At 45.9% G+C, this 20,558-nt stretch overlaps 1 protein-coding gene across 1 annotated transcript in view; it reads right to left on the minus strand.

Annotated features, from left to right (window-relative positions):
* Positions 1-1,681: 1,681 nt before the first annotated feature.
* The window catches only part of LOC109881136 (translocating chain-associated membrane protein 1-like 1), a 38,523-nt gene continuing 19,646 nt past the window's right edge, over positions 1,682-20,558 (minus strand). Inside the window, exons 3-11 of the mRNA XM_031836421.1 lie at positions 19,446-19,570; positions 15,407-15,523; positions 15,105-15,163; positions 11,927-12,011; positions 10,826-10,896; positions 8,644-8,748; positions 5,621-5,764; positions 4,666-4,820; positions 1,682-4,254 (exon numbers count right to left, since the gene is read on the minus strand). Of these exons, the coding sequence (XP_031692281.1) occupies positions 4,184-4,254; positions 4,666-4,820; positions 5,621-5,764; positions 8,644-8,748; positions 10,826-10,896; positions 11,927-12,011; positions 15,105-15,163; positions 15,407-15,523; positions 19,446-19,570 (932 nt within the window). The 3' untranslated portion in view covers positions 1,682-4,183. The remainder of the gene's footprint in view (positions 4,255-4,665; positions 4,821-5,620; positions 5,765-8,643; positions 8,749-10,825; positions 10,897-11,926; positions 12,012-15,104; positions 15,164-15,406; positions 15,524-19,445; positions 19,571-20,558) is intronic.

The following is a 20,558-nucleotide window of genomic DNA, read 5'->3' on the forward strand; positions in this document are numbered from 1 at the left end:
GACACCAAGGAACTTGAAGCTCTCAACCTGCTCCACTACAGCCCCGTCGATGAGAATGGGGACGTGTTCTGTCCTCCTTTTGCTGTTGTCCACAATCATCTCCTTTGTCTTGATCACGTTGAGGGAGAGGTTGTTGTCCTGGCAGCAACGTCCAGGTCTCTGACCTCCTGCCTATAGGCTGTCTTGTCGTTGTCGGGGATCATGATCTACCACTGTTGTCGTCTGCAAATGTAATGATGGTGTTGGAGTCGTGCCTGGCCGTACAGTCATGAGTGAACATGGAGTACAGGAGGGGACTGAGCACGCACCCCTGGGGGGGCCCCCCGTGTTGAGGATCAGCGTGGCAGATGTGTTGTTACCTATCCTTACCACCTGGGGGGGCGGCCCGTCAGGAAGTCCAGGATCCAGTTGCAGAGGGAGGTGTTTATTCCCAGGGTCCTTAGCTTAGTGATGAGCTTTGAGGGCACTATGGTGTTGAACGCTGAGCTGTAGTCAATGAATAGCATTCTCACATAGGTGTTCCTTTTGTCCAGGTGGGAAAGGGCAGTGTGGACTGCAATAGAGATTGCATCGTCTGTGGATCTGTTGGGGAGGTATGCAAATTGGAGTGGCTCTAGGGTTTCTGGGAGAATGTTGTTGATGTGAGCCATGACCAGCCTTTCAAAGCACTTCATGGCTACAGACGTGAGTGCTACGGGTTGGTAGTCATTCAGCCAGGTTACCTAATTGTTCTTGGGAACAGGGACTAACTATGTGACTAACAAATACATATCCTTATCCCTGAACAAGGCAGTTTAACCCACTGGTCTCTGGGCGCCGATGACGTGGATGTTGATTATGGCAGCCCCCAGCACCTCCTCTGATTCAGAGGGGTTGGGGTTAAATGCAGAAGACACATTTCAGTTGAATGCATTCAGTTGTACAACTGACTTGGTATCAAGCTTTCCTGGTCATGAAATCTGTAGATTAGGGCCGAATTCATTTTTCTCAGTTACCCACATTTCCTAATATGAACTGTAACTCTGTAAAAGCTTCAAAAATGTTCCATGTTGCATTTATATTTTTGTTCAGTATATATATTTCAGTTCACAACCAAATTGCATGTCTTTGACAGCAGGTTGTGTGAACCGTAGCTCCACCGTATGGTTGTCAGTGGTACAGGATTTAGTTTGTTTCAACCAATGATTTATATATGCACACTAGATGACTTACAGTGGGCACTGTTTTGAAGTCGTGGCACCTCCATCTTTGTACTCCCCCACTAGATGTTTTACATCTATTCTATTAGACACCTGAATGTGTAACCTTAAATTATATTATACGAGCTAAATGTAAAAAATAAAGTATCATTTTTTTAGGAAGTTCTAATGTCCCCACAACAACAAATGTACTTTTGATGTAATTTTGGCCTTGAAACATTTAATTGCATGACTGTAGAATTCCATTAATTTCTATGGAGGACTGCTCCTTCTGGGGAGTTCCAATATGGCCGACCAGTGGCTTCCAAGCCTCTCATTGGCCAATACATAACATTAGCATTCCAGGGTAGCAATATTGCCGACCTGTGGCTTCAAAAAGGTAAGTAACAACCACATATCACCATCAAACATTACACAACGTCACTACATCAGCATATTTCTACCAAAATACCATCTCAGTTCAATAAAATTGGACACATTTCTTTCCGTGTAAATTATTTAATGGCAACGAGTGAGCATGTTAAAGGAAAGAAAGATCCCGTCATGGTGAGAGCTCTGATTTGGCACGTTCAGTTAAAGTAAAATAGAGGGATAAAATGGAAAAACACAACATTTCCTTATTCATAACATCAAATTATATTCCCATGAACGTTCAAAAGGAGACAAAATACAGTCCCAAATGGCACCCTATTCCCTATATAGTACACTACTTTAGACCAGAGCCCTATTCCCTATATAATACACTACTTTAGACCAGAGCCAAATGGCACCCTATTCCCTATATAGTGCACTACTTTAGACCAGAGCCCTTAGGTACTCTACTGGACACAGGACAGCATTATAAAGAGAATAGGTTGCCATTTGAAACAGACAGTGACAAACACAAACCACTCGGGTTTGTTGACCAAAAAGTAGGCCTCAATTCCATATTCTCCAACAAAGAAAACAACACTAATATTAATAACACTAAATATGTCCTCTAATAACCTCTGTGATAGGATCCTCATCACTTATATTTTTAAAAAAACTACAGATTTTGGCTTTGCAGGCTCTCAAATGAAGGCAGCCAAATCGCCAATGGCAACCATTTTTTTCACTAGGGTTGTGCATCCTAAAGTGGCACCCTATTCCCTATGTAGTGCACTACTTTTCACCTGATCCCATAGTGGCTCTTGTGCACTATATAGGGAATAGGGTGCCATTTGGGATGCAGCACCAATAATTATTTTCTCCCTTCACAGTGACCACTGATCCTGCCATTGACTGGCAAAGCAAAGGAAAGGCCACAGGATGCATTAACAAAACTCAACAGGGGTCAGGCCTTTTTTACAGCACCAAAGCAAAAGGCTTGAAAAGCAACAACAACAAAAAGTCAAAATACACTAGAATGGCTTCCTATCCTCATTCCCGTTCCTTCATTCCCACTGCCAGTGTCCTGAAAGAACGTCTGCGACTCAAATGGGACCCTATTCCCTATGTAGTACCCTAATTTTGACCAAGGCCATACATCTCTGGTCAATAGTGGAGCACTATGTAGGGAATAGGGTGCCATTTGAGAAGCACACAAACTGGTAGGTTAAAGCAATACGGTGGAACCAATTAAACCCATCCATTCCAATGAACCAATTAAACCCATCCATTCCGATGAACCAATTAAACCCATCCATTCCGATGAACCAATTAAACCCATCCATTCCGATGAACCAATTAAACCCATCCATTCCGATGAACCAATTAAACCCATCCATTCCGATGAACCAATTAAACCCATCCATTCCGATGAACCAATTAAACCCATCCATTCCGATGAACCAATTAAACCCATCCATTCCAATGAACCAATTAAACCCATCCATTCCAATGAACCAATTAAACCCATCCATTCCAATGAACCAATTAAACCCATCCATTCCAATGAACCAATTAAACCCATCCATTCCAATGAACCAATTAAACCCATCCATTCCAATGAACCAATTAAACCCATCCATTCCAATGAACCAATTAAACCCATCCATTCCAATGAACCAATTAAACCCATCCATTCCAATGAACCAATTAAACCCATCCATTCCAATGAACCAATTAAACCCATCCATTCCAATGAACCAATTAAACCCATCCATTCCAATGAACCAATTAAACCCATCCATTCCAATGAACCAATTAAACCCATCCATTCCAATGAACCAATTAAACCCATCCATTCTAGAAACCTGTCTGTGTTGATGAAAAAAAAAGAACCCCCCCCCCCCCCCCCCCCCCACACACAAAAAAAACTACAGGAAATGGGGTCATTTAAAATAGAAGGTCAGCAGGTGCATTTCTCCTCAGGCGGTTCCAAATAAATGGGACTGAATCAAGAAGACCTTTTGTTAAACAAACAGAACATGTCACAGGATACAGTCTGATAAATAACATAACTGGCTTGGGGGGGTGGGGCGTGTTTACTGAAATACTGAGCTTATATCATTCCTGACATTTTAAATCTGCACATCCTGTACAGTCTATGAATAGGCACTTTTAAATAAGTTCTTTGTTCTTTCATGGTTTTCTTTCGCTGTAATAATGACACAGCAGTGTCACAATGATTCTGGGAATGGTCAGCACTGGAGATTGGCAACAAGCAGATGAAGCCAAGATGCATTCTGGATCTTGTAGTCCTGTTGGAAGGAGTTGTCCTCCTTTAGTAGCTGTTGTAGATGAACAGTCCCAAATGAAACCCCCTTGAGGGGATCTGAGATTATATGACAGGTGTAATCAATATGGGCTTAGTACAACTCGGCTCTCTGATATTCTAGGTGGAAGTTTCACCATATTGCTTGAATCAATCATTTCCTCTTAGATCTCTACAAGGGTCTAGGGATGGATTTGGGATTGGGCCATAGACAGCATACAGAGCAGTGGAATGAGAAGGCTGGATGCTGCCTGAAGGGGATTGGTTGGAGGAACTGAGAAGGGAGTGGGGGGGGGGGGGGGGTGGTTTACGAAGACTTCTCTTTCTTTGCTCTCGGCGAATCGGCTCCGTTGGAACTCACTCCGTTCACTCCATTGGCTGCCAAGGACAGAGGATGAAGTCAATGTTCTTGGAGCAAACAACAGATGAAGAAAAGGAAACATAAAGCCAAACTACCCAGCTCTACTTGCAGTATTAACACCAGTTTTAACCCTAACAAACATATTCAAGGGGTGGCAGGTAGCCTAGTGGTTAGAGCTTTGGACTTGTAACCGAAAGGTTGCTAGATTGAATCCCCCGAGCTGACAAGGTAAAAATCTGTCGTTCTACCCCTGAACAAGGCAGTTAACTCAGTGTTCCCCGGTAGGCTGTCATTGTAAATAAGAATTTGTTCTTAACTGACTTGACTGATTAAATAAAAATTCTAGATGGATCCCGATTAAAAAGCAGACAACTTAAAGGCAGAGAAAGAACAAGACGTGTTTTAACTTAGACAACATCGTGACTCACCTTTGTCTTTCTTGGACTTGGTCTTGGGAGCTTGGAGCTTCTTGGGTTTCACGGGCTGGACCTGGGCCTGCTCTCTCCACCTCCTCAGCTGGAAGTTGATGAACTTCCACATCATGAAGGCTTGAGTCACACAGATGGTCGCCAGCACAGTGATCCTGTGGACAGAAGACTGTAGTTAGACACAGCGATCCTGGGAGGAGAAGAGACTGTAGTTAGTCACAGCGATCCTGTGGACAGAAGAGTCGGTAGTTAGACACAGCGATCCTGAGAAGAGACTGTAGTTAGACACAGCGATCCTGGGAAGAGAAGAGACAGTAGTTAGACACAACGATCCTGGGAAGAGACTGTAGTTAGTCACATCGATCCTGAGAAGAGAAGAGACAGTAGTTAGACTCATCGATCCTGAGAAGAGAAGAGACAGTAGTTAGACTCATCGATCCTGAGAAGAGAAGAGACAGTAGTTAGACTCATCGATCCTGAGAAGAGAAGAGACAGTAGTTAGACACAGCGATCCTGGGAACAGAAGAGACCGTAAAGTTAGACACAGCGATCCTGAGAAGAGACAGTAGTTAGACACCAAATATTACATTTGAGGTAATAGCCAAACTGGCTCCAGACTGTGAGAACACTGTTACAGTCGAAGTGGCTCATTTCTTTACCAGACTCTGTTCCTAATCCTCTTTTCTCTACCATCTGAAAGGAATTCCTCCCTACTATGGGGCGGCAGGGTAGCCTAGTGGTTAGAGCGTTGGACTAGTATCCGGAAGGTTGCAAGTTCAAACCCCCGGTGTGCCCCTGAACAGGCAGTTAACCCACTGTTCCTAGGCCCTCATTGAAAATAAGAATGTGTTCTTAACTGACTTGCCTAGTTAAATAAAGGTAAAATAAAAAATACAACTAGTTAATTGTCTTTAGTTAAGTTTCACAAGCCACCCCATTACACGCTCTCTCTCACCGAACTATGAGCACATTGAAGTTCCCGTTAGCCAGGTCTAGTCCCTGTTGATCAGCGTTGGACAGGCCGAAGCCCACAGTCAGGACAGACAGGGACAGGGTGAGCAGCCGTCCAAGGACAAACAGCACCGCCCAGATGGAGAACCTTGTAGAGAGACAGACACGTGTTACATGACCATTCTTTATCAACACTATCATAACAAGACCTGTAGACTGACTGTCTACTAGATAAACACAAGACCTGTAGTAGACTGACTGTCTAATAGATAAACACAAGACATGTAGACCGACTGTCTAATAGATAAACACAAGACCTGTAATAGACCGACTGTCTACTAGATAAACACAAGACCTGTAGACTGTCTAATAGATAAACACTATCATCAAATCAAAGTTTATTTGTTACGTGCGCCGAATACAACAGGTGTAGTAGACCTCACAGTGAAATGCTGAATACAACAGGTGTAGTAGACCTCACAGTGAAATGCTGAATACAACAGGTGTAGTAGACCTCACAGTGAAATGCTGAATACAACAGGTGTAGTAGACCTCACAGTGAAATGCTGAATACAACAGGTGTAGTAGACATTACAGTGAAATGCTGAATACAACAGGTGTAGTAGACCTCACAGTGAAATGCTGAATACAACAGGTGTAGTAGACCTCACAGTGAAATGCTGAATACAACAGGTGTAGTAGACCTTACAGTGAAATCCCGAATACAACAGGTGTAGTAGACCTCACAGTGAAATGCTGAATACAACAGGTGTAGTAGACCTCACAGTGAAATGCTGAATACAACAGGTGTAGTAGACCTCACAGTGAAATGCTGAATACAACAGGTGTAGTAGACCTCACAGTGAAATGCTGAATACAACAGGTGTAGTAGACCTTACAGTGAAATGCTGAATACAACAGGTGTAGTAGACCTCACAGTGAAATGCTGAATACAACAGGTGTAGTAGACCTTACAGTGAAATCCCGAATACAACAGGTGTAGTAGACCTCACAGTGAAATGCTGAATACAACAGGTGTAGTAGACCTCACAGTGAAATGCTGAATACAACAGGTGTAGTAGACCTCACAGTGAAATGCTGAATACAACTTACTTACAGGCTCTAACCAATTTGTGTGGGAAAAAAAGGTGTGTGTGTGTGTGTGTGTGTGTGTGTGTGTGTGTGTGTAAGTAAAGAAATAAAACAACAGTAAAAGACATTTGACAATAAGAGTAGCAAGGTTATATACAGACACCGTTTGGTCAGGCTTATTGAGGTAGCATGTACATGAATATATAGTTAAAGTGACTATGCATATATGATAAACAGAGAGTAGCAGTAGCGTAAAATGAGGGGTTGGGGGGAGGCACACAATGCAAATAGTCAGGAGTCTTATGGCTTAGGGGGAAAAAAACTGTTGAGGAGCCTTTTTGTCCTAGACTTGGCACTCCGGTACCGCTTGCTATGCGGTAGTAGAGAGAACAGTCTGTGACTAGGGTGGCTGGGGTCTTTGACAATTTTTAGGGCCTTCCTCTGACACTGCCTGGTATAGAGGCCCTGGATGGCAGGAAGCTTTGCCTCAGTGATGTACTGGGCTATACGCACTACCCTCTGTAGTGACTTGCAGTCGGAGGCCGAGCAGTTGCCATACCAGGCAGTGATGCAACCAGGATGATTTCGACGGTGCAGCTGTAGACATTTTGAGGATCTCAGGACCCATGCCAAATCTTTTTAGTTTCCTGAGGTGGAATAGTTTTAGTCATACCCTCTTCACGACTGTCTTGGTGTGTTTGGACCATGTTAGTTTGTTGGTGATATGGACACCAAGGAACTTGAAGCTCTCAAACTGCTCCACTACAGCCCCATCGATGAGAATGGGGACGTACTCTGTCCTCCTTTTCCTGTAGTCCACAATCATCTCTTTAGTCTTGGTTACGTTGAGGGATAGGTTGTTATTCTGGCACTACCACTGTTGTCGTCTGCAAACTTAGTGATGGTGATGGAGTCGTGCCTGGCCTTGCAGTCATGAGTGACAGGGAGTACAGGAGGGGGCTGAGCACGCACCCCTGAGGGGCCCCCGTGTTGAGGATCAGCGTGGCTGATGTGTTGTTACCTATCCTCACCACCTGGGGGTGCGGCCCGTCAGGAAGTCCAGGATCCAGTTGCAGAGGGAGGTGTTTAGACCCAGGTTCCTTAGCTTAGTGATGAGCTTAATGGGCACTATGGTGTTGAACGCTGAGCTGTAGTCAATGAATAGCATTCTCATGTAGGTGTTCCTTTTGTCCAGGTGCGAAAGGGCAGTGTGGAGTGCAATAGAGATTGCATCATCTGTAGAATCTGTTTGGGTGGTATGCAAATTGGAGTGGGTCTAGGGTTTCTGGGATAATGGTGTCGTGAGCCATGACCAGCCTTTCAAAGCACTTCATGGCTACGGACTTGAGAGCTACGGGTCTGTCGTCATTTAGGCAGGTTGCCTTTGTGTTCTTTGGCACAGGGACTATGGTGGTCTGCTTGAAACATGTTGGTATTACAGACTCAATCAGGGACATGTTGAAAATGTCAGTGAAGACACCTGCCAGTTGGTCAGCGTATGCTCGGAGTGCACGTCCTGGTAGTCCGTCTGGCCCAGCAGCCTTGTGAATGTTGACCTGTTTAAAGGTCTTACTCACGTTGGCTACGGAGAGAGTGATCACACAGTCGTTCGGAACAGATGATGTCTTAATAGATAAAACACTATCATAACACAAGACCTGTAGACTGACTAACATCCTGGTCTAAAATGCCAAGTTGGCTTTATAGGGATATTTTGTTGTAGGGCTTTGAAGTGTGCTGTGTAACCTCAACTCACCCAGTCTGTGTGTGTGTGTGTGTGTGTTTGTGTGTGTTCACCCAGTCTCTCTGTGTGTGTGTGTGTGTGTTCACCCAGTCTCTGTGTGTGTGTGTGTGTGTGTGTGTGTTCACCCAGTCTCTGTGTGTGTGTGTGTGTGTTCACCCAGTCTCTGTGTGTGTGTGTGTGTGTGTGTTCACCCAGTCTGTCTCTTCTCGTTGCTGAAGTAGACCAGGCGGGACACGTGGAAGAGAAGCTCTACGAAGCAGTGCAGCACCAGCAGGACCAGAGCCAGACGATTCAGACTGGAAGACACAAAATGGACGCCGTTAGATCCCTCTGTTACCACAGTAATGACAACTAATTAGACGGTTCGAGCCTCACAAAGAGGTAAGGAAATACTTTGCCTTTCTTTGGCTAGAAAACCGCTATTTTAACCACGAACCCTAGCCTTGCTATGGTGTGTCAATTTCCAACCATCTAATTGTCATATCAAAAAAGAGGAGCCGTGGACAGAGTAGAAATATAGTCAGCCCTCTGATCCAACCGCCCTGCTGTAGTCAGCCCCCTGATCCAACCGCCCGGCTGTAGTCAGCCCTCTGATCCAACCGCCCTGCTGTAGTCAGCCCCCTGATCCAACCGCCCTGCTGTTGTCAGCCCCCTGATCCAACCGCCCTGCTGTTGTCAGCCCCCTGATCCAACCGCCCTGCTGTAGTCAGCCCTCTGATCCAACCGCCCTGCTGTAGTCAGCCCCCTGATCCAACCGCCCTGCTGTAGTCAGCCCCCTGATCCAACCGCCCTGCTGTAGTCAGCCCTCTGATCCAACCTCCCGGCTGTAGTCAACCCTCTACAGCAGGGCGGTTGGATCAGTCAGCCCTCTGATCCAACCGCCCTGCTGTAGTCAGCCTTCTGATCCAACCTCCCGGCTGTAGTCAACCCTCTACAGCAGGGCGGTTGGATCAGTCAGCCCTCTTATCCAACCGCCCGGCTGTAGTCTGCCCTCTGATCCAACCGCCCGGCTGTAGTCAGCCCTCTGATCCAACCGCCCGGCTGTAGTCAGCCCTCTGATCCAACCACCCGGCTGTAGTCAGCACTCTGATCCAACCTCCCCGGCTGTAGTCAGCCCTCTGATCCAACCTCCCCGGCTGTAGTCAACCCTCTACAGCAGGGCGGTTGGATCAGTCAGCCCTCTGATCCAACCGCCCTGCTGTAGTCAGCCTTCTGATCCAACCTCCCGGCTGTAGTCAACCCTCTACAGCAGGGCGGTTGGATCAGTCAGCCCTCTGATCCAACCGCCCGGCTGTAGTCAGCCCTCTGATCCAACCGCCCGGCTGTAGTCAGCCCTCTGATCCAACCGCCCGGCTGTAGTCAGCCCTCTGATCCAACCGCCCGGCTGTAGTCAGCCCTCTGATCCAACCGCCCGGCTGTAGTCAGCCCTCTGATCCAACCGCCCGGCTGTAGTCAGCCCTCTGATCCAACCGCCCGGCTGTAGTCAGCCCTCTGATCCAACCGCCCGGCTGTAGTCAGCCCTCTGATCCAACCGCCCGGCTGTAGTCAGCCCTCTGATCCAACCGCCCGGCTGTAGTCAGCCCTCTGATCCAACCGCCCGGCTGTAGTCAGCCCTCTGATCCAACCGCCCGGCTGTAGTCAGCCCTCTGATCCAACCGCCCGGCTGTAGTCAGCCCTCTGATCCAACCGCCCGGCTGTAGTCAGCCCTCTGATCCAACCGCCCGGCTGTAGTCAGCCCTCTGATCCAACCGCCCGGCTGTAGTCAGCCCTCTGATCCAACCGCCCGGCTGTAGTCAGCCCTCTGATCCAACCTCCCGGCTGTAGTCAGCCCTCTGATCCAACCTCCCGGCTGTAGTCAGCCCTCTGATCCAACCTCCCGGCTGTAGTCAACCCTCTACAGCAGGGCGGTTGGATCAGTCAGCCCTCTAATCCAACCGCCCTGCTGTAGTCAGCCCTCTGTCCCAACCTCCCGGCTGTAGTCAACCCTCTAAAGCAGGGCGGTTGGATCAGTCAGCCCTCTGATCCAACCTCCCTGCTGTAGTCAGCCCTCTGATCCAACCTCCCGGCTGTAGTCAGCCCTCTGATCCAACCTCCCGGCTGTAGTCAGCCCTCTGATCCAACCTCCCGGCTGTAGTCAGCCCTCTGATCCAACCTCCCGGCTGTAGTCAGCCCTCTGATCCAACCTCCCTGCTGTAGTCAGCCCTCTACAGCAGGGCGGTTGGATCAGTCAGCCCTCTGATCCAACCTCAAGCCTCTGTGTATAAGCGTCTTTCAGAGAGGTAGAGGAAGTGGAGGTGGACTTTCCACTGGACTTTTGTGTACAATTGGAGAAAACAATAATCTTCTAGTGTTGTTGATGTGAACCAGTCTTACTTGAGAATGTATGCTCCTGCGATGTGAACTAAGTACAGAGAGATATACACCAACTGTCGGGGAATATCCTCCTACAAACAAACAGAAAAATAGATTTCAGGAAAACAAACTGCTTGGGGACACAGCCGACATTTAACTCTGTAATGACGACAAGTAAAATTGTTGGTCAAAATGTTTCAACTTCTTTTGAAACACAAATAGTACATCAGCAAGGAACTCACTTGTGAGTTAAGTCAATTCAATCCAAATAGTACACACAGTACACACAGTACACATACAGAGTACACATACACATAGTACACATACAGAGTACACATACACATAGTACACATACAGAGTACACACATACACATAGTACACATACAGAGTACACATAGTACACATACAGAGTACACATACACATAGTACACATACAGAGTACACATACACATAGTACACATACACATAGTACACATACACAGTACACATACAGAGTACACATACACATAGTACACATACACAGTACACATAGTACACATACAGAGTACACATAGTACACATACAGAGTACACATACAGAGTACACATAGTACACATAGTACACATAGTACACATACAGAGTACACGTAGTACACATACAGAGTACACATACACATAGTACACATAGTACACATACACATAGTACACATAGTACACATAGTACACATACACATAGTACACATACAGAGTACACATACAGAGTACACATACACATAGTACACATACACATAGTACACATAGTACACATACAGAGTACACATAGTACACATACAGAGTACACATACAGAGTACACATAGTACACATACAGAGTACACGTAGTACACATACAGAGTACACATACACATAGTACACATAGTACACATAGTACACATACACATAGTACACATAGTACACATACAGAGTACACATACAGAGTACACGTAGTACACATACAGAGTACATGTAGTACACATACACGTAGTACACATACAGAGTACACATACAGAGTACACGTAGTACACATACACGTAGTACACATACACGTAGTACACATACACAGAGTACACGCAGTACACATAGTACTCCAACAGACTAAGTGCTCACCTTCTTGGTCTTCTGGAAGTAGATCTCAGGCAGAGCGTGAAGCCAGTAGCCCATCTGGCTGATAAAATAGAATTTCATCTGGAACCTACAAACAGGACAAACAGGACATCTGGCTGATAAAATAGAATTTCATCTGGAACCTACAAACAGGACAAACAGGACATCCGGCTGATAAAATAGAGATATATATAAAATAATATAAAATAGAATTTCATCCAATCAAATTTTATTTGTCACACACACATGGTTAGCAGATGTTAATGGTCACATGGTTAGCAGATGTTAATGGTCACATGGTTAGCAGATGTTAATGGTCACATGGTTAGCAGATGTTAATGGTCACATGGTTAGCAGATGTTAATGGTCACATGGTTAGCAGATGTTAATGGTCACATGGTTAGCAGATGTTAATGGTCACATGGTTAGCAGATGTTAATGGCCACATGGTTAGCAGATGTTAATGGTCACATGGTTAGCAGATGTTAATGGTCACATGGTTAGCAGATGTTAATGGTCACATGGTTAGCAGATGTTAATGGTCACATGGTTAGCAGATGTTAATGGTCACATGGTTAGCAGACGTTAATGGTCACATGGTTAGCAGATGTTAATGGTCACATGGTTAGCAGACGTTAATGGTCACATGGTTAGCAGATGTTAATGGTCACATGGTTAGCAGATGTTAATGGTCACATGGTTAGCAGACGTTAATGGTCACATGGTTAGCAGATGTTAATGCGAGTGTAGCGAAATGCTTGTGCTTCTAGTTCCGACAATGCAGTAATAACCAACGAGTAATCTAACCTAACAATTTCAAAACTACTACCTTATAGACACAAGTGTAAGGGGATAAAGAATATGTACATAAAGATATATGAATGAGTGATGGTACAGAACGGCATAGGCAAGATGCAGTAGATGGTATCTGGCTGATAAAATAGAATTTCATCTGGAACCTACAAACAGGGCAAACAAAACACCAAGTCCATTCTATCACTACCTTATATTCTTAGTTCATTTAGCAGACACTTCTCGAGAACGACTTAAAACAAAATAAATCAAGTGAATTCAACTTAAGGTAGGTAAGACAATGTTATAGTAGCATTTTGCACATACAAAAAGAAAAAAGCAGCTACAATTTGCTATTAAATAGCACTAGACGGGTTACACACAGAGGTACCTAGGAGAAGTCATGCTGAGTGATATGATTCACTCATTCCATAGAGGAGGGTTTGAAGAGAACACCCCCAACTCCTATTTCAAAGAAACGCCCACAAATCCTTTTTTTATTTACGCCCCAAGCTCCTATTGAAAACATTAAAAAACACCAACTCCTATTTAAAAAAATCTTTTTTTTCTAAGAACTTGCAACTCCGCTTACGATACGGCATATGAAAGGAGAGAGCTTACGGATTGCATCTCAAGCAGTATCATCTCACTGTGATGTTCTCAGATGGGTTTAGAGCTTTCAACATGGAAGAATACTAAATCATTTTGTCGAATTGAAACAAGACCAGTTTCCTCTCGGTCACAGAAGGACAGATATCACACTGTGTTTTAAGCTGATGTTGTAACTACTAAAGCATGCGTTTGAAATGGCATCTTTGCATTGGTCGGAGGACGCTGGGCTGAACATTGTCTTTTAGTTATACGAAACGGTCTCAAGCTTGTCATTAAGTGTGATCACATGTATTTAGTTAGAAGGTGAAATACTATAGTATGCCCACAAATGACGTTTATAAAATGTGATTGTAACTATATATATCACTCCACTGATTTGTCATATTTGCATGGTGTACTTGAGTTCGTGTCCTCAAAAATGACTACACCTCAGCCAAGTATAACTACGTTGACCAGAAAGGTGAGGTTGTAATCTTTGTCAGTATAAGCATTACTAGGTATTGTTTATGGCTCTCGTGATCAATAATTACTTTTTTTGTTGTTGGTATGTCTATATTAGGCAAAAATCTACTTTGACACTTGGAAATAGAAATCCTGTGACTAACACAATAACCATTACAATAACCATTACTAGCCATCTTATTAACCCTTACTAACCCTAACTAACCATCTTATAAACCCTTACTAACCCTTTCTAGCCATCTTATTAACCCTTACTAACCCTAACTAACCATCTTATAAACCCTTACTAACCCTTTCTAGCCATCTTATTAACCCTTACTAACCCTAACTAACCATCTTATAAACCCTTACTAACCCTTTCTAGCCATCTTATTAACCCTTACTAACCCTAACTAACCATCTTATAAACCCTTACTAACCCTTTCTAGCCATCTTATTAACCCTTACTAACCCTTACTAGCCATCTTATTAACCCTTACTAACCCTTACTAGCCATCTTATTAAGCCTTACTAACCCTAACTAACCCTAACTAACCCGTACTAACCCTTACTAGCCATCTTATTAACCCTAACTAACCCTTACTAACCATCTTAACCCTTACTAACCATCTTACTAACCCTAACTAACCATCTTACTAACCCTTACTAGCCATCTTATTAACCCTAACTAACCATCTTATTTACCCTTACTAACCCTTACTAACCACCTTTCCAACCTGAAATCCTGTGACTAACCAAAGAACATCTCTGAAGCTAGAATAAGCAGAACGGTTTCCATTAACCCTAACTAACCATCTTACTAACCCTAACTAACCCTAACTAACCATCTTACTAACCCTAACTAACCCTAACTAACCAAAGAACATCTCTGAAGCTAGAATAAGCAGAACGGTTTCCATTAACCCTAACTAACCATCTTACTAACCCTAACTAACCCTAACTAACCATCTTACTAACCCTAACTAACCCTAACTAACCAAAGAACATCTCTGAAGCTAGAATAAGCAGAACGGTTTCCACGGAGATACTTAAGAGAACTAATGCTCTCTAAGTCCAAACACTCTGTCTGTGTGTTTAAACAAAGCCACCCACTTCTATGCAAATATCCCACCAGCTGACATTAGGGAACTGAGGAGTACTGTGAATGATGAGCGTTGGCCATTACGAGGAAACAACCCACTAAGATGATGTGTAAAACAGTCAGAAACATTTAGTTGTACATGTTTAACTTAGGTACTGTCCCTTTCTTTTTTAAAGAGCTAAGTGTGATGAGTATAATGTTTGGGTTTTGCTTAGAAAAGGGTTCAGGACTTACGGCATCAGGGTATGAGGGTATCCATCCCACAGACTCACTGGGTTGGACAGGAAGTTCTCCTGGAAGAGAAACAACAACAAAAAAAGTCTCACACACACACATGCACCAATCAGATGCTCTTAAACAAAACAGGAACACCCCACAAGCCCAGTAAACAAAACAGCCCAGAATGTAGACCATTTAAAACCACTGACATCTTGCACACCCGACACACACACACCCGACACACACACACCCGACACACACACACCCGACACACACACACACACACAAAACAGGAAACATAGTTTAAAAGCACATACAGACATGAGGATGCTGGTTCCCCACCCGAAGGAGAACAGGTAGAAGGCAGAGAGCTGGCCTGACTCGTTGAACTTGCTGTGCTTGGTCTTAGAGAAGTGCATCTTTCGGTTGATTTTCTGCATAACAAATAGAGAGAGGTTAGAGGTGTATAGACAGAGAGAGAGAGGTTAGAGGTGTATAGACCGAGAGAGAGAAGTTAGAGGTGTATAGACAGAGAGAGAGAGGTTAGAGGTGTATAGACAGAGAGAGAGAGGTTAGAGGTGTATAGACAGAGAGAGAGAGGTTAGAGGTGTATAGACAGAGAGAGAGAGGTTAGAGGTGTATAGACAGAGAGAGAGAGGTTAGAGGTGTATAGACAGAGAGAGAGAGGTTAGAGGTGTATAGACAGAGAGAGAGAGGTTAGAGGTGTATAGACAGAGAGAGAGAGGTTAGAGGTGTATAGACAGAGAGAGAGAGGTTAGAGGTGTATAGACAGAGAGAGAGAGGTTAGAGGTGTATAGACAGAGAGAGAGAGGTTAGAGGTGTATAGACAGAGAGAGAGAGGTTAGAGGTGTATAGACAGAGAGAGAGAGGTTAGAGGTGTATAGACAGAGAGAGAGAGGTTAGAGGTGTATAGACAGAGAGAGAGAGGTTAGAGGTGTATAGACAGAGAGAGAGAGGTTAGAGGTGTATAGACAGAGAGAGAGAGGTTAGAGGTGGTGGTGTATAGACAGAGAGAGAGAGGTTAGAGGTGGTGGTGTATAGACAGAGAGAGAGAGGTTAGAGGTGGTGGTGTATAGACAGAGAGAGAGAGGTTAGAGGTGGTGGTGTATAGACAGAGAGAGAGAGGTTAGAGGTGGTGGTGTATAGACAGAGAGAGAGAGGTTAGAGGTGGTGGTGTATAGACAGAGAGAGAGAGGTTAGAGGTGGTGGTGTATAGACAGAGAGAGAGAGGTTAGAGGTGGTGGTGTATAGACAGAGAGAGAGAGGTTAGAGGTGGTGGTGTATAGACAGAGAGAGAGAGGTTAGAGGTGGTGGTGTATAGACAGAGAGAGAGAGGTTAGAGGTGGTGGTGTATAGACAGAGAGATAGAGGTTAGAGGTGGTGGTGTATAGACAGAGAGATAGAGGTTAGAGGTGGTGGTGTATAGACAGAGAGAGAGAGGTTAGAGGTGGTGGTGTATAGACAGAGAGAGAGAGGTTAGAGGTGGTGGTGTATAGACAGAGAGAGAGAGGTTAGAGGTGGTGGTGTATAGACAGAGAGAGAGAGGTTAGAGGTGGTGGTGTATAGACAGAGAGAGAGAGAGGTTAGAGGTGGTGGTGTATAGACAGAGAGAGAGAGGTTAGAGGTGGTGGTGTATAGACAGAGAGAGAGAGAGGTTAGAGGTGGTGGTGTATAGACAGAGAGAGAGAGAGGTTAGAGGTGGTGGTGTATAGACAGAGAGAGAGAGGTTAGAGGTGGTGGTGTATAGACAGAGAGAGAGGTTAGAGGTGGTGGTGTATAGACAGAGAGAGAGGTTAGAGGTGGTGGTGTATAGATAGAGAGAGAGGTTAGAGGTGGTGGTGTATAGATAGAGAGAGAGGTTAGAGGTGATTAATTATTATCCAATTTTATTAGAAGAATAATGAAACTGCCAGTACATCAAACTGTCAAGTGTCTGAGTGAGTGTGTGTGTGTGTCTGAGTGTGTATGTGTGTGTGTGTATCTGAGTGTGTGTGTCTGACTGTGTGTGTGTGTGTGTCTGAGTGTGTTTGTGTGTGTCTGAGTGTGTGTCTGAGTGTGTGTGTGTCTGAGTGTGTGTGTGTGTGTGTCTGAGTGTGTATCTGAGTGTGTGGTGTGTCTGAGTGTGTGTGTGAGTGTGTGTGTGTGTCTGAGTGTGTGTGTGTGTGTGTGTCTGAGTGTGTGTGTGTGTGTGTGTCTGAGTGTGTGTGTGTGTGTGTGTGTGTGTGTGTGTGTGTGTGTGTGTGTGTGTGTGTGTGTCTGAGTGTGTGTGTGTGTCTGAGTGTGTGTGTGTGTCTGAGTGTGTGTGTGTGTGTGTCTGAGTGTGTGTGTGTGTCTGAGTGTGTGTGTGTCTGAGTGTGTGTGTGTGTGTCTGAGTGTGTGTGTGTGTGTCTGAGTGTGTGTGTGTGTGTGTGTCTGAGTGTGTGTGTGTGTGTGTCTGAGTGTGTATCTGAGTGTGTGTGTCTGAGTGTGTGTGTGTGTGTGGTCTGAGTGTGTGTGTGTGTGTGTGTGTCTGAGTGTGGTGTGTGTGTGTGTGTCTGAGTGTGTGTGTGTGTGTGTGTGTGTCTGAGTGGTGTGTGTGTTCTGAGTGTGTGTGTGTGTCGAGTGTGTGTGTGTGTGTGTCTCTGAGTGTGTGTGTGTGTGAGTGTGTGTGTGTGTGTGTGTCTGAGTGTGTGTGGTGTGTCTGAGTGTGTGTGTGTGTGTGTGTGTCTGAGTGTGTGTGTGTGTGTGTGTGTGTGGTGTGTGTGTGTGTGTGTGTCTGAGTGTGTGTGTGTGTCTGAGTGTGTGTGTGTGTCTGAGTGTGTGTGTGTGTGTGTCTCTGAGTGTGTGTGTGTGTGTGTCTGAGTGTGTTGTTGTGTGGGTGGTCTGAGTGTGTGGTGTGGTGTCTGAGTGTGTGTGTGTGTGTCTGAGTGTGGTGTTGTGGTCTGAGTGTTGTCTGAGTGTGTGTGTGTGTGTCTGAGTGTGTGTCTGAGTGTGTGGTGTGTGTGGTTGTGTCTGAGTGTGTGTGTGTGTGTGTGTCTGAGTGTGTGTGTGTGTGGTCTGAGTGTGTGTGTGTGTGTCTGAGTGTGTGGTGTGTGTGTCTGAGTGTGTGTGTGTGTGTGTCTGAGTGTGTGTGTGTGTGTCTGAGTGTGTGTGTGTGGTGTGTGTCTGAGTGTGTGTGTGTGTGTCCTGAGGTGGTGTGTGGTGTCCTGAGTGTGTGTGTGTGTGTGTGTCTGAGGTGTGTGTGGTGTGTGTCTGAGTGTGTGTGTGTGTGTGTCTGAGTGTGTGTGTGTGTGTGTGTGTCTGAGTGTGTGTGTGTGTGTCTGAGTGTGTGTGTGTGTCTGAGTGTGTGTGTGTGTGTGTGTGTCTGAGTGTGTGTGTGTGTGTCTGAGTGTGGTGTGTGTGGCTGAGTGTGTGTGTGTGTGTCTGAGTGTGTGTGTGTGTGTCTGAGTGTGTGTGTGTGTGTATCTGAGTGTGTGTGTGTGTGTCTGAGTGTGTGTGTGTGTGTCTGAGTGTGTGTGTGTGTGTGTGTCTGAGTGTGTGTGTGTGTCTGAGTGTGTGTGTGTGTCTGAGTGTGTTGTGTGTGTCTGAGTGTGTGTGTGTGTGTGTGTCTCTGAGTGTGTGGTGTGTGTCTGAGTGTGTGTGGTGTGTGTGTGTGCTCTGAGTGTGTGTGTGTGTCTGAGTGTGTGTGTGTGTGTCTGAGTGTGTGTGTGTGTGTCTGAGTGTGTGTGTGTGTGTCTGAGTGTGTGTGTGTGTGTGTGTCTGAGTGTGTGTGTGTGTGTGTCTGAAGTGTGTGTGTGTGTGTGTCTGAGTGTGTGTGTGTGTGTGTCTGAGTGTGTGTGTGTGTTTCTGAGTGTGTGTGTGTGTGTGTCTGAGTGTGTGTGTGTGTTTCTGAGTGTGTGTGTGTGTGTCTGAGTGTGTGTGTGTGTCTGAGTGTGTGTGTGTGTGTGTCTGAGTGTGTGTGTGTGTGTGTGTCTGAGTGTGTGTGTGTCTGAGTGTGTGTGTGTGTGTGTCTGAGTGTGTGTGTGTGTGTGTGTCTGACTGTGTGTGTGTGTGTGTGTCTGAGTGTGTGTGTGTGTGTGTCTGAGTGTGTGTGTGTGTGTCTGAGTGTGTGTGTGTGTGTGTGTCTGAGTGTGTGTGTGTGTGTGTCTGAGTGTGTGTGTGTGTCTGAGTGTGTGTGTGTGTCTGAGTGTGTGTGTGTGTGTGTCTGAGTGTGTGTGTGTCTGAGTGTGTGTGTGTGTCTGAGTGTGTGTGTGTGTCTGAGTGTGTGTGTGTGTGTGTCTGAGTGTGTGTGTGTGTCTGAGTGTGTGTGTGTGTCTGAGTGTGTGTGTGTGTCTGAGTGTGTGTGTGTGTCCTTACATCCAGTACATACTCCTGGATGATAGCGTGGATGATGATGGCCACCAGCATGTAGAAGAAGATCGTAGCCAGATCCTTCAGCCCGTGGTGGAAGTGGTTCACCACGCTCTCCTCTGATAGGCCTTCTGATAGGGAGACACACAAATCATTTCGCCTTAATAAACCCTTTATTCCCTACGGTCTCTGCTGGACCATCTGATGGGAGTATTTTGCATGTGAAATGGACAGATTGGAGACAGGGGGAAAGATAAATCGATAAGAGAGTACATGTCAAACGGTATTGGACAAGATTGAACCGGCCCTATAACCACACCAAGGTCCCACTGTCGGAGCCGGCCCTATAACCACACCAAGGTCCCACTGTCGGAGCCGGCCCTATAACCACACCAAGGTCCCACCGTCGGAGCCGGCCCTATAACCACACCAAGGTCCCACCGTCGGAGCCGGCCCTATAACCACACCAAGGTCCCACTGTCGGAGCCGGCCCTATAACACCACCAAGGTCCCACTGTCGGAGCCGGCCCTATAACCACACCACACCAAGGTTCCACTGTCGGAGGCGGCCCTATAACAACACCAAGGTCCCACTGTCGGAGCTGGCCCTATAACCACACCAAGGTCCCACTGTCGGAGCGGGCCCTATAACCACACCAAGGTCCCACTGTCGGAGCCGGCCCTATAACCACACCAAGGTCCCACAGTCGGAGCCGGCCCTATAACCACACCAAGGTCCCACTGTCGGAGCCGGGCCTATAACCACACCAAGGTCCCACTGTCGGAGCCGGGCCTATAACCACACCAAGGTCCCACTGTTGGAGCCGGCCCTATAACCACACCAAGGTCCCACTGTAGGAGCCGGCACTATAACCACCAGACCACACCAAGGTCCCACTGTCGGAGCCGGCCCTATAACCACACCGAGGTCCCACTGTCGGAGCCGGCCCTATAACCACACCAAGGACCCACTGTAGGAGCCGACCCTATAACCACACCAAGGTCCCACTGTAGGAGCCGGCACTATAACCACCAGACCACACCAAGGTCCCACTATCGGAGCCGGCCCTATAACCACACCAAGGTTCCACTGTCGGAGCCGGCCCTATAACCACACCA

The sequence above is a fragment of the Oncorhynchus kisutch genome, linkage group LG11 (assembly GCF_002021735.2).
Source record: "Oncorhynchus kisutch isolate 150728-3 linkage group LG11, Okis_V2, whole genome shotgun sequence".
In the NCBI taxonomy this organism is placed as follows: Eukaryota; Metazoa; Chordata; class Actinopteri; order Salmoniformes; family Salmonidae; genus Oncorhynchus; species Oncorhynchus kisutch.